This window comes from Rhincodon typus, chromosome 8 (assembly GCF_021869965.1).
Source record: "Rhincodon typus isolate 14 chromosome 8, sRhiTyp1.1, whole genome shotgun sequence".
In the NCBI taxonomy this organism is placed as follows: domain Eukaryota; kingdom Metazoa; phylum Chordata; class Chondrichthyes; order Orectolobiformes; family Rhincodontidae; genus Rhincodon; species Rhincodon typus.
Window position 1 is genome coordinate 78925616 of NC_063339.1, and position 13212 is coordinate 78938827.

The 13212-nt window shown below is 43.4% G+C and overlaps 1 protein-coding gene across 2 annotated transcripts in view; it reads left to right on the forward strand.

The window, feature by feature from the left end:
• LOC109937839 (synaptosomal-associated protein 23-like) overlaps window positions 1-13212 on the forward strand; it is a 28333-nt gene that overhangs the window by 11658 nt on the left and 3463 nt on the right. The window contains exons 2-6 of one of the 2 annotated variants that reach the window (XM_048599765.1): window positions 6273-6376; window positions 6481-6554; window positions 7200-7241; window positions 9061-9109; window positions 10189-10306. In XM_048599765.1, coding sequence (XP_048455722.1) covers window positions 6498-6554; window positions 7200-7241; window positions 9061-9109; window positions 10189-10306 — 266 coding nt within the window. In that variant the 5' untranslated portion in view covers window positions 6273-6376; window positions 6481-6497. The remainder of the gene's footprint in view (window positions 1-6272; window positions 6377-6480; window positions 6555-7199; window positions 7242-9060; window positions 9110-10188; window positions 10307-13212) is intronic. The other variant, XM_020536336.2, reaches the window with a different exon arrangement.

Consider the following 13212-nt stretch of genomic DNA (forward strand, 5'->3'; position numbering starts at 1 on the left):
TTGCAACATTTAAAAGGCATCTTAATGAGTACATGAATAGGAAGGGTTTAGAGAGATATGGGCCAAATTCTGGCAAATGGGACTAGATCAGTTTAGGATATCCGGTCATTATGGATGAGTTGGACGGAAGGATCTGTTTCCATGCTGTATAACCCTTTGACTCTAAGTATATTTGGGAGAAGCCTTGAGTGTATTTTTCAAAGTACTGGTGTTTTTGGAATTATGTACACATCTTTTTCCGTGTATTTTAATTGACCCTGTGCATGTTACTGTCATTTTCCAGCTCTGATATTTTTTACAAGGCCGTTCTTTTTGTTACCAATCGCAGGAAATTTGTTTTGGCTCTAGTCCAGTTGAGTTCTCTGTATTACTGTATGACCTCTGGAACAGGTGGGACTTAAACCTAGGACTCATTTGCCTAGAGATAGGAACACTACCACTGTTCCACAAGAATATCCTAAACCTTTTTATTTGATGTGCAGTTAAATAGAGAACAAGGGCATACAATTCAGGGTCCCCAACTTAGTGATAAATTCACAGTTACTATTCTTCGTTTCAACTTCCCATGTGTAATGGATCCTGTCTATGAATCTGTTGCACTGATTCCCAAAATGGTGGCCCATCTATATAGAGCACTGAGAAACTTCTCTTTCATACTTCCGAGGTGAATTTACTTTTATCTCTTCTTTTCTCTTAAATGTAAAAGCAGCCTCTTAGTTTTTACCCCACCCTCAGTTCTTCTGCATCTATTAGCCTTGCTATTTTCACTTGACTTAAAATTGATCAATGTTGCTAATGCTGTTTCTGAGATGGTGCTTGGTACTGAATACTTTACCCCTAACAACTGTAACTTTGTTCGTAAATTGAATCCTACTCCTGTTCTAGATGCTAGAAACAGGGGACCACTTGTAGCTTAGAAGAGATGAGGAGAATCGAGGGTCATGGAAGAATTTGCAAATTGAGTGAGAATTTTGAAAATGGCATTGTTTGACCAGGAGCTGGTTTGGGTTAGTGAACCTGGGGTGCTAGGTGAACATTATTTGGTGCAGGTTTGACAGGAGAGCTTTAGATGACCTCTAGTTTGCAAAGAGAAGGTGGTAGACTAGCCAGGAGTCCGTTGGAATTGTCAAGTCTAAAGGTTAACAATGTGTACGTGAGAGTTGCAGAGAACCAAGCCGTGTTGGAATGGGACAGGGTTGTGGAGATTGTGACAGGTGACCCTAGTGATGAGAGTAGGTAGTAAGTAGCTCAAGTTAGAAATGAAATCAAGGTTGTGGATACAGCCACAGCCAATTGCTAGGGAAAGGAGTGGTGTCAGTGGTTAGGAATGCAGTCTTGCCAATATTTAGAAGGAGGAAATTTCTGCTTATCAGACAAGAATTTGATGATTTTGCAATGGTGGTGATGGCAACATGTAGGAACTGATGGGTTTTTTTTCAATGAAATTTCTGAGATGCAAGTGTAGAGCTAAGGGAAACTTATTGGGGAAAATCATTGATAATAGGGTAGGAGTGGTAAAAGGAGCTGTTGTAATTAGAGTAGAATGGAAACATACGTACTGTCCTACACAGCAGTGGAGAGGTATTGGAGGTATGTGGTGTGCTCAGTGATGTGAAAGACTCCTGACCAGTCAGGTTGCATACGAGGGGGGATAATTTACCTTGTCAGAGTCACATAGGGGTCATTTGTGACTTCTGATCTGTTTCAGTCCCATAATAGGGGGCGAAACTGGAGGGACTTAATCATAGATTCCAGGAAAGAGGGAAACAGATTTGGAGAGGAAGGGGAAGTTGGAAAGCTGGCATTGCAGAGAAGAGGGGAGGTCAAAAGATTGCTTTTTGTGATGAAGGCAGATTGGAGGAGGAGAGATAAGTAGCTGAAAAGAGAGGACTTAACAGTATCTATTAGGCACCAAGGACCTTTTTTTGATGGCCACAGTTAGCTCAGACAAGCATGAAGCAGCTAGAGAAAAATGGATTTTCAGGGCTGGGCTAGTGTGAAACCATAGAGCAGGTTTAGCTCAGTGGGCTATTGAAAGAGATACCAATGGCAGAGGCAGCTGACTGGATGGTTTTAATCTTACTGACAATGAAATCTACCAGCTTCTGACACTTTGAAGGTGATGCCACTGCGGAGAGAGGAGTTTAAATTGATTGTTTGAGGCAGAAGCAAGAGCAGATTAATAGGGTCCAGACCCGAAACGTCAGCTTTCCTGCTCCTCTGATGCTGCTTGGCCTGCTGTGTTCATCTAGCTCTACACCTTGTTATCTTTAATAAAACACCCAGTGCTTTTGCTCTCCCTCCCCGTTCTTAGTCCATTTTTCTCATCACTTGTACTTCAAGAGCAGTATAGCTGACCTAGTACTGTCCCTGCCTGGGAAGTGTTTGATGGAGACAGTGTAGATGAATGTTTAGTTTCAGTTTCAAAGAATAGAGAGTGCTTTGCTATTTTTTTAAGCTTTACTGTGTGGCTAGCCCCATGCTGTCCCTGTCCTCTGTGTTTGACGTGGACAGTGTCAAGAAAGCATTACTTTCCATTTACTTTTAGTTTAAAAGATGAGTGGTTTTTTTTTGTTTTACTCTGCATTTAACCATCTGCTGTCACTGTCCTGGGAGTGTTTGATGGGGACAGTGTTTGGGAGTTTTACTTAGTTTCCTTGCAGTTTAAAAGCGTGGTGATGGGGGACTGGGGTGGTGGCATAACTTTCATTTGAAAAAGTAGAGAGAACTTTACTCTGTATTTAACTCCTCTCGTGCTGTCCCTGATCTGGGAGCATTTGATGGGGATGGTATCAAAGGGACCTTACTCTTTTAAACTGGAAATAAATGGAAAGTAGAGGGAGATATATGATCAGTTTAAAAGAGTAGAGAGAGCATGACTCTGTACCTAGCCCCCATGCTGTCCCTGTCCTGGGCAGTCTTGACACTGCATGTTTCTAAATTGGAGAGTGTTTGTTTGTTGAGTTTCTGTTTGAGCACAAAATTTATTTAAAAAATCAAATAGTGGGAAGCAACAGATTCTAATAAATTAAAAGTATCCGTAATAAATGGGAGGTGGAGGTTGTAATGAGAAACCAAATGCGTAGAGTTTGTTGCTTGGTGTTAGATCCTCTCTGAATTCAGATAAATGTATACTTTCATGACCCCAGCCTGGCCTGTGTGGTGTCTGTATAGAAGTTTGTTTTTTATTCATTTGTGGAATGTAGGTGTCGCTGGCTGTGGCAGCATTTATTACCAGTCTCTAGTTGTCCTTTGGAAGGGGGTGAACTGCTGCAGTCTGTGTGCTGTGGGTTGACCCACAATGGTGAAAGGGAATGATAGGCAATTAAGAAGTGCCTAGGAATGTTTACAAGATAAATAGTGCTGTACGAAAGTAAGTTGTTGTTTGAATGAGAATACTTCTGGTTTGACCACAATGCTCCTTGCAGTTGAATAGCCTGCCCGCAATCCCCAATTAAGAATTCAGTAAAAGAGCCACAACTTGGCTTGGGTGCAGATTGCGCCTCCCTATGGTAATCACAAGCTGCGTGTTGGATATGGAGGTATCAGGGATTATATTAAATGCAAGTCTTGACTTGTGTAAAACCTGTATAGACCATGGCTAACATTTGGAGCACTGTGCATTGCTTTGGTCATTTGATCATGTAAATTTGCTAACCAGGTTAGGGATCACTCTTTGCAAAAGGGAAGGTTGAGGCAGCATGGTGTGCTCGGTCTTTAAATTTATGACAGTGAGGGGAAAATATTTCCACTGGTGATGGGAGTCCAGAGCTAAAAAGCACAATTACAAGCTAGTTGCCAGTAAATCCAATAAGGAATGATTGAAGTGTGGAGATGCACTCGAGGGAAAGTTTTACAAAAACATGAGGATGTTTGTTCGTTACGACTGTGACTACGCTTCAAAAGTACTTCATTAATTGTAAGGCAAGTTGGAATTTCCTAAGGTTGTGTTTAAAAAAAAAACAAAAGTCACAATTTCTTCAGTTGAAGAAACCAATTATTTCTTGATGTCTCACTCACTCCTGTTTAGAGTCATACAGCATAGAAACAATCCAACTAGTCCACACCGATCATAATCCCAAACTAAGCTAATCTCACCTGCCTGCGCTTGGCCCATATCCCTCCAAACATTTCTTGTTCATGTATTTATCCAATGTCTTTTAAATGTTGTACCTGCATCCACCATTTCTTCTGGAAGTTTATTCCGTCTCAGTTAAAAGAAAGCCCTTCGGGTCTTTTTTTAAATCTTTCTTAGTGCCTCACTCACTTCTGTTTGCTTCATTAGAAAATAAACTTAACAGTGAAAGAAATAGAGGTATGTGCTGATAGTGAGATGCAGAGCAATAGGAGCAGGCTTATGCCACTGCTGCCAGTACGTGGTACTGTGGTGTTGAGGTAGTTGGCTGCCCCAAAACCTCTTTGGCTATGCTGTGTCTAGGGCTCCTCTAATAATCAGTGTTCACTGATAAGTCTAAACAAAAGAGGCATTTTCTTTGTTCACAAGATGATTTATTATATGACCGCAATAAGTACACTTTACATTACTGGTCGGGTGTAAATCTGAAAGACTCTCAGGAACTATACAGAATACATTTGCTCTCTTTGGGCACTTGTGCAGCACTACTGTCAGCTCCCAAAGATTGTGTTACATCATTAGACTGGGTGGAGCCATTGCAGTATCAGCATTTACTCTGAGAACTGTTTCCTTGTGCAACACCTACACCGTATGTACTAGAATAGAAAAACAATGCTGGATATTTTCAGGTCAGGCAGCTTCTGTGGAGAGAGAAATGCAGTTACTGCTTCAGACCTGTAATCTAACAGATCGGACCATCAAATGACAAATTACTGCTTCCCCCTCATTAACTTGATTTGTTTCACTCCTCTTTGCTGAGTATTTCCAGAACTTTGTATTTCCGATTTGTAGCCTCTGCAATATTTCACTCTTGTACAGGTAGAAACCAGCCATACTGAGTCACTTACTTCAGTGGTGTAGATATTATACACTAGAAATGTTTTTAAGCATTCACACTGTTAAGTAAGAGCTTTATTACAGTTACCCACTCTCCCGCTCCACTGATTTCTAGCTGCTGTTAACTATACAAGCAACACAGGCAGCATGGTGGCTCACTGGTTAGCACTTGCCTAACAGCACCAGGGACCCGGGTTCAATTCTAGGTCAGGTGACTGTCTGTGTGGAGTTTGTGTGTTCTCCCCCTACCTGCACGGGTTTCTTCTGGGTGCTCCAGTTTCTTCCCACAGTCCAAAAATGCGCAGGTTAGGTGGATTGGCCATGCTAAATGTGGGATTATGGGGCTAAAGTAGGGACTGGGTTTGAGTGGAATGCACTTCGGAGGGTCAACGCAGACTCGATGGGCCAAATGGCCTCTTCCTGTGCTGTAGGGTTTCTATGAACACCCAATCAACCCTTAATTGATATTGATCACCCATTCCTCATTCCATTTCAGGTGTCAGTCCATGTAACTTCTGAGGGTCTTGTGGTAGTTTCCCTGACTCCGGATCAAGAGACCCGGGTCCAAGTTCCACCTGCTCCGGAGATGTGTATTAACATCTCTGAACCAGATGATGAGAAAACATGTATGACTGCTCTATCTCCCTGGCTTGCTGAAGCTGCTGCCACACCCAGGCCTCAAGACAAATCAGCCACTACATTCTGGAAATCTGAAAGTGGTGTTCTGCTTACTGATCACTTGTGGTCATGTATGTATTTGGGTTGTCTGTTTTGTCCCCATGCGGCAGTATCTGTCTCCGCAGGGTGTTGGTCACTGCTGCAATTTGGAGTTCCTCTTTGCTCATTTCCAAGCTTATTGTGTGGTACAAAGTAGAATGACTTGAGGCACTGCCTGTTAGGCAGACCGCTGAAGGAAATAGTGAGAGCAATGGTCATTTCCTTATTAACTCCAGAACTGCTGAAAGGAAGTTTAGTTCTGCAAACATCTCTCACATTGTAGGGTGCAGTTACTACATACTGGAAAGGGACTGCTTCACATGCTGTGAAAACCACATGTAAGGTCTAATTTCACAATGTGACTAACAATCTCCATCTGTTAGTACGATTGCATTGTATCATTTGAGGCATTGGTGCTCCAAAATAAGCCCCAGAGCTAACTGAAGAGTGGACGTAAACAGGACTGAGTAAGTTGGCTTCACAACCAAAGGTGTTCCGATTGAGTTTGACTGAGGGGATGATCGTTTTTGTCAAAGGGCCATACAGAATGGACACGGATTCAGGTGGTATTTTATGATTTCAGGTTGTGTCAAAGCGTTTTACAGCACAGGAAGTGATTGCAGGACCCAAAAGGAATAAACACAACATCTTCACCAGACCTGCACAGAGCTGGCACGGAGTCCCCACGTTCATATGCGACATTCACACAGTCAAGAAACCGAGCGCACTGCTCTCCCTGAGCCTCTGACTTTTGTTTCACATGTCTCTCTCTCTCTCTCTGCTGCATACAGGTTTGGGGCCAGTCAATATGGCAGACATGTCTGTTGAGGACATACAGGTCCGAGCAAACCAGGTGACCGATGAGGTGAGTTGCTACTGTGAGTTGGGCTTTTAGTTGAAAGCAGGCCGTGGAAGAGGCAGGTGGGCTGAAGTTGTGTCCTTATAAAAAAGCAGGTTATATTGATTTTGCTCTCTCCTCCCCCCACCATTAATTTTTCACCCCTTTTTCTCTGGATGTGAGATCGGGAGGTGTGATTGGTGAGGAATTCTCTTGGGTTAGCTCTCGACTCCCTGCAGTAGGCGGCTAATGGTAGCTGAGTATTCTATCGTTATCCAGCAGGAGTCACTTGAGACAGTGCAAGACTGTCAGAATCCTGGGGGTCATTTCAGTACCTGTAATCCTTTCCTAAGTGAGGGACACCTTACTTCTCGGACCAGTTAACCAACATTGACCTCAGCTTTTCACCCCCAAACAACTTGCTGCCCATTCCAACTGTTAGCTAACTTTCAGGCCTGTTCCATAGGATGGATGTTCCTGGTGTCCTTGGTTTGGTGAGAGCTGCTTTGGCTTTACTTGCCAGCAATTTATTTGAATTCTGAAGGGGTGTGACTGCCAGTTGTTTCAGGAGAGATTTGACCAGTAAAGGTACAGGGGTGCAAAATATCATGGCTGTTGGATTGTTGAATTGTGGTGTCTCAGGCTTGACAATTTCTGTTCCCCTCTTCACAGTCCCTGGAGAGTACCAGGAGGATGCTGCAGCTGGCGGAGGAGGTAAAGCTGAACTATATCTTCTACTGGCCTTCTAATGCTGACTGCAGGGCAATGGGGCATGTTGGGTTGAAAGCGCAGAAGTGGGGGTTGAGGGTCATGGAACAGTGTGACAGGATCTGTTGGGGTCATAGTGGAAGGCACAGGTTGGGATCTGTGAGGGTCATGCCACAGAGTGATCGTTCGAAGCGGACATTGTTCAGGTTTAATAATACAGCTGGTGTACACTCTGCACATAGTGTGGTAGTTGCTACTAGTACAGAAACAAATACGCATTATTGCAGCTTTCTGTTGACTTTTGGGTAGAACTGGGGCCTCGGGGAGGGTTGACAAGGCTGTGTTTGCCAATCTATCAATGTTGCCACTGTTGTGTTTAGACTCGCCCCTTACTCTTGACACTAGACATCCTCATGCCAACATTTGAACAGTCTGGTCACCAGGTCTGTGCAATTCTCTCAAACTATTTTCTGAAAATACAGTACTGAGAGTGGTCATCCTGTGTCTCAAGTGCTATTCAGATCGCCATAGTCCTATCTTTTCAGCCTTCTCTGACATGTATCCAATTCCCATTTGTAATGTGCCTCATTTAAAAAGTGCAATTCTCATTTCATTTTCACTAGTTTTAATTTTACTAATTGAATCTATCCTTTCATTATCCAGTATTCTGTAAGTGAAAACAACTTCTTTATTTACTCTATCTCAATTCCTCAGTTTTGAGCAGTTCTAAATCTCCCCTTAACCTTCCCTGCTCTTAGAATAGTCCAAGCATCCCCAGTCTGTCACCTTACCCTGCTACCATTCCAGTCAATCCTGTCTGCATCTTTTGTATGGTGATCAGAATTGTTTATAGTATTCACATTGATTAGTGAATTATAAAAAGTTTAATACAGTGTCCTTTCCTTTCTACTCTGTCTATACTAAAGCCTTTTTTTAAGAAAGCACCCATTTCTACTTGTCTTGCCATGTTTTGGGATTTGTGTATGTATATTCTTAAGATTCTCTGCTCCTGCAGCTGCTTTAGAATTGTACTGTTTATATTGCTTCACTTCATTCTTCCTACCAAAATACTACATTTCATACTTTTCTATATTAAGGTCATGTGCCGTGTCCCTATTTGTTTTTTCACTCTTCTGAAGTTTCCTTATCCTCCTGACCAAATTTCTGACTGTCAGGCCACCTGCAAACTTTAAAATTGTTCTGTTTATACCAAATGGCAAGTCATTAATAAAATCAAAAATACCACTGATCCCTGGGGACCACATTGCGCTTTTCCCTCCAGTCTGAACAAGCAAAGAACAGTAGTAAATAGTTATGTCTGTCCCTTAGTCACTGTCCACACTGCCACTATCACTTTAATCCCATGGGTTTTACTGGTTAAGTATTCGAGACGAGTAACAGCACAAACATTTAGTGCAGGCGAGCGTTGCATTCAAAGTGCTAACACAGTGTCTCTGTGTAGCCCCACCCTCAACCAACCATGTGTTCTTCTGAGGTTATTTTGAATCTTCAGCCGGTGATCCCAGTGAGAACATTAAAAATACTTGTTGGGAATTTGAAGCAGAAGCTGCAGGTGAATAAGGTAAACCCTTGCGTTCCTGAATTCTGTGAAACTTTGGGCATGGATGGTGGGGGAAACGCAGCCAGGCTGCCTCTGCCCTGTTCTCATTTAGTTTTGGCATGGTGCATCCAATGATGGATGTGGAGAATAGAGTTCTGTGACTGTGCACTGCCCAATCAATCTATTAGCGCCCCAGCTACAGTGCGGCCCACTCATCTCATTGAAAGTGACCATTTGGCGTGCTGATACTTCCTTTCGTTTCAGAGCAGGGATGCTGGTGGCAAGACTATGATCATGCTGGATGAGCAGGGAGGTGAGTATATAGTGCTGCCTGATCATCATCAGCAGGGTGCTCGGGCTAGGTAGGGAGGCTGGGCTGGCATTGTTATTGCACAGGCCCCTAGTCTGGTTAGCATGTGCTTGTACTTGTTGGGAAGGGTGGAACAGGGATATTAATGTGATCTTGCTGTGATTTCCTTTACAACCCTTACGCTGGTTAGGGCAGATTCTAGTGCCTGTAGAATCCTTGCCTAATATTCTATATTCAGGGATCTGGTCACCCATTCAACTGCTGGGCAGTCCAGTGGACAGAAAGTTCCAATATCACCCTACCCTCTCCTCGGCTTGTACATTGAAGTGAAGTTACGGCCAGCAGCAACCTCTAGACCTCTGGCCCGTGAGAGGGAGGGAAAGCTGAACAGGAATGACTTTAAAAAGAGGCCATTTAGCCCAATGCGTCCACAGGCTGAGAAACGAGGCAGTCAGCCACATCACACTTTCTAGCATTTGGTCCGTAGCCTTGCAGGTTACATCACTTGAGGTGCACTTCCAGGTCCCTTTTAAACGAGTTGAGGGCTTCTGCTCCTACTATCCTTGCAGTCAAGAGAGTTCCAGACGCCTTCCTTTCCCTGGGCAAAAATATTTCCTCATCACCCCTGTATGCTTGCTACCAATCGCTTTTAAAATTTTTCCCCTCTCTCCTGACCTTTCTGCTAAGGTAAGTCCCATTAACTTCAACTAGGCTCATCAAATCTCCTTCCTCTTGTTCCAAGGAGATCAACCCCAGCCTAGGGAGAAGCGATTACTTGTTACCTACTGTGTCACGTGTTTACGTGATGATTACCACGTGGAACAGTCTTGATCTGCGCCGAGGGTTTTCAGAACCAGACTTTGCCTCTTTTGATGGGGCTGCTAGGTAATTCTGGACAGATAAAGCATGTGTGTGTGGATGAAGTCACCAGGAGGAAGGAAACTCTGGGCTGTTCCAGCAGAGATTCCTTCATGGCACATGGGGTCATTCTGAAGATTCTAGTGGTTAACTTGGAGTGGGAGGGAAGCAGAGAACCCTCAGTACAGCTGACCTTGTGACCATGTGCTTTTTGTTTTGTTTAGAACAACTGAGGCACATTGATGAAGGGCTGGATCAGATCAACCAGGATATGAGGGAGGCGGAGAAAAACCTAACTGACCTCACCAAATGCTGTGGCCTGTGTGTGTGTCCTTGCAGTAGGTAGGTGTTGCTGGGCACAGCCAGGGAATGGCTTCCAGCTGGCTCACAGTTCCCAACCACACCAGATTTTTGTATCATGTCTTTCATGGCCTTGGGACATTACAAAGTTGTAGACGTAGCAGAATATAGGAAACGGAACCAGTTAGTGCTCCCACAAACAGATTGGAAAATCTGTTTTACTGATGAGGAAGAGTGGCTGGGATTGAAGTCTGCTGCTCTTCCTCAACATAATCACATGCATCCGCCCAAGAGGGCCTCAATTGAACATCTCTGGCAATGCAGCACTCCAGTACCACGTTAGAAGTTAGCCTAGGTTATGTGCTCAGGTCTCTGACATGGGATTTTCAATCCTCTGACTCTGATGGTAATGTCTAAGCAGTGGCTGGCAGTACATAATGTGTTGAAAGAATGCAGTGCCTTCAGTCCAGAAAGGACATCAGTCAGTGTCATAGAATCATTGTTACATTTCTGATGTTAAAGTGAAGAGACTGAAATTGACTTAGGAATTTTTGAGGGCAATGGCTGTTTCACACAGATACAGGTGGATTCAGTTTTGGGACAATGTGAATGAAACTTTACCTTTGTGTTCATGGTGTTCAGTAGCTGGTTCTATTGCTGGTTGTCTGTTCTTCACGTGGCCTCAGTCATTCTGTCACAGTAAACAGCGGTGTTGGGAGCTGCCGGTAGATTTGCCTCAAGCAGAACATGAATGTAAATTTTGTGCAAATGTGACCCGCGTGTTGTACAGAATTTAGCCTCAAAACCAAAACAGTCTGATCGACGTACAGTCTTTGGAACAGCAGCTGTAATTAACACGTGAATACTCGGCATGATGTGTATTTGAGTATTTGGGCCTGCTGTGTGTCAAACTAACTTCTTTCTCCATTCAGCTAATTGGAGCAATCAATTCTAATGATCACAATATGTTCAACTTCTGCTACCACTATCCATTAACTGATTAACCAATCAAGCTTTGTCTGGTAGGATCCTAATTCCAGTGAGCAGCCCAGGAGGAGAGCTCCAGGCTGTTTTCTGTAATGCTGGGATCATCAATGACACCTAATTGTCTGATCTTTTGAGTTCATTCTCTTGCTGTGTCTCTCTTTCTCTCTCCTCTTCTCTCATTTGCCCCCTACCCTGAAACCTTGTTCTTGCTCCCCATCCCTATGCTTCATTTGTTGAAGATTAACCTTAATATAAACCTCAGTGGAAAGCGGGAGCCAGTCAGTGACGTACCGTGGAATCTGTCATGAAGAAACACAGCCGTTTTGGGGACCATGTCCATGTTTGAGTAGGTGGTACATGTAACTGCATGCTGCATGAGCCTGCTGTGTGCCTGTGTAATTGTGGAAGTCTTGCAATCTTGTGCCATTAGAATAAAGAACTTGTATTGCCTCTGTCAACACCAATGTCACAAAGTGCTTCATTTTCAATAAATACATCTTGTAGTATAGTCACTAGTGAAGCCATCTGTGCACAGCAAAACTCCTGCCAACTGCAAGGTGGTAATGACCAAATGATCTGTTCCTAGTGATGTTAACTGAGGGATAAATATTGGCCCCAGGACAAGGGAAGATTCCCCTGCTCAGTTTTGAAATAGTTTCAAGGGGTCTGTGAAACAAGGAGAATTGAAAATTCTCACATTGCTGAAGTCAGCAGTAAAATGTTCCTGAGATAGTAGGAACTGCCGATGCTGGAGAATCTGAGATAACACGGTGTAGAGCTGGATGAACACAGCAGGCCAAGCAGCATCAGAGGAGCAGGAAAGCTGACCTAGTGTTTTTCTAGTCAATACTTCTGGGAAGGACCTCTGTTTAATATCTCATTTGAAAGACCTTCAATGGTGCAGCAAACTCTCATTACTGCCCTGGTGTATTAGCCTGGATCATAGGCTCATCAAAACGTGTAAGGAGAAAGGTGAAGGAAATTAGTACGAGAAATACTGGGACTGCTAACCAAATGTTAAACGTGGGAGACAGAAGGAACTGGGAATGAGCAGTGTGTTGAATAGTCAAAACCAACATAAAGAAATTCTTCTAGTAAACTATTGAGAAAATGGGTAATTGAGTGTAATTTCAGAAAAAAAGAGTTAACACACTAAGAGATTAAGACTAAGGACAGGAACAGCAGTCATCATCCTTGTAGACTTCTCCAGTGTGATGGCTTTCACATCTCCTGCACTGTAAGCACCAGACTGGTTCAATATCATCAAAATCCAAAATGTTCTAAATACAACCAAGAGAGATGAGAGACAAAGTCCATGCTGACATATCAAAGTCACGTAAAAGGTTGAAAGTTGAGTTGTAGCTTGTTGCTCGTTCCCGGCATCAACGCCTTACTCTTCCAGATCATTGGACAAAATATCAAACCAGTCCCAACGCTGACTAATCTTGCCCCCTCCCCACCCTTCAGAAATATTTCTATTTGCAGCAAACCTCACCTTATAACCCTTGTCCTTCTTAGATCATTTCCCATTTGCTTGGCTCTAATGCATCTCTGTGCACATCACCAGAACTCCAGTTTGTATTTGATGTCTTCTGAAAAGCTGTCTAATTCATGAAGCAGTCAGCATAATCTCTCCTAAGTTGTTACCAGTCATTTCTCAGTAGTCTGACTGGGTTGTACTGAGACTCATTGCGTATGTCTGCTTGACCATTTTGGAAAGAAGTCCAGACTGCAGTGCAGACTACTGCAGGAGGGCACATGAAGAGGAGACTCATGTTCAGCATTTAAGAGAAGGACTTTTACACTCTGCACTTCACAACCTCAATGTCCCAATGGGCTCTCTAGCCAATTAAATATATGCTTTCTTCCTCCTCCTCTCTCCCTGCTCCCACCCCAATTGGACAATTTCAGAGATCAACCCCTCTCTCCAACAATCCTTCAAAACTCATTGTCACATTGCT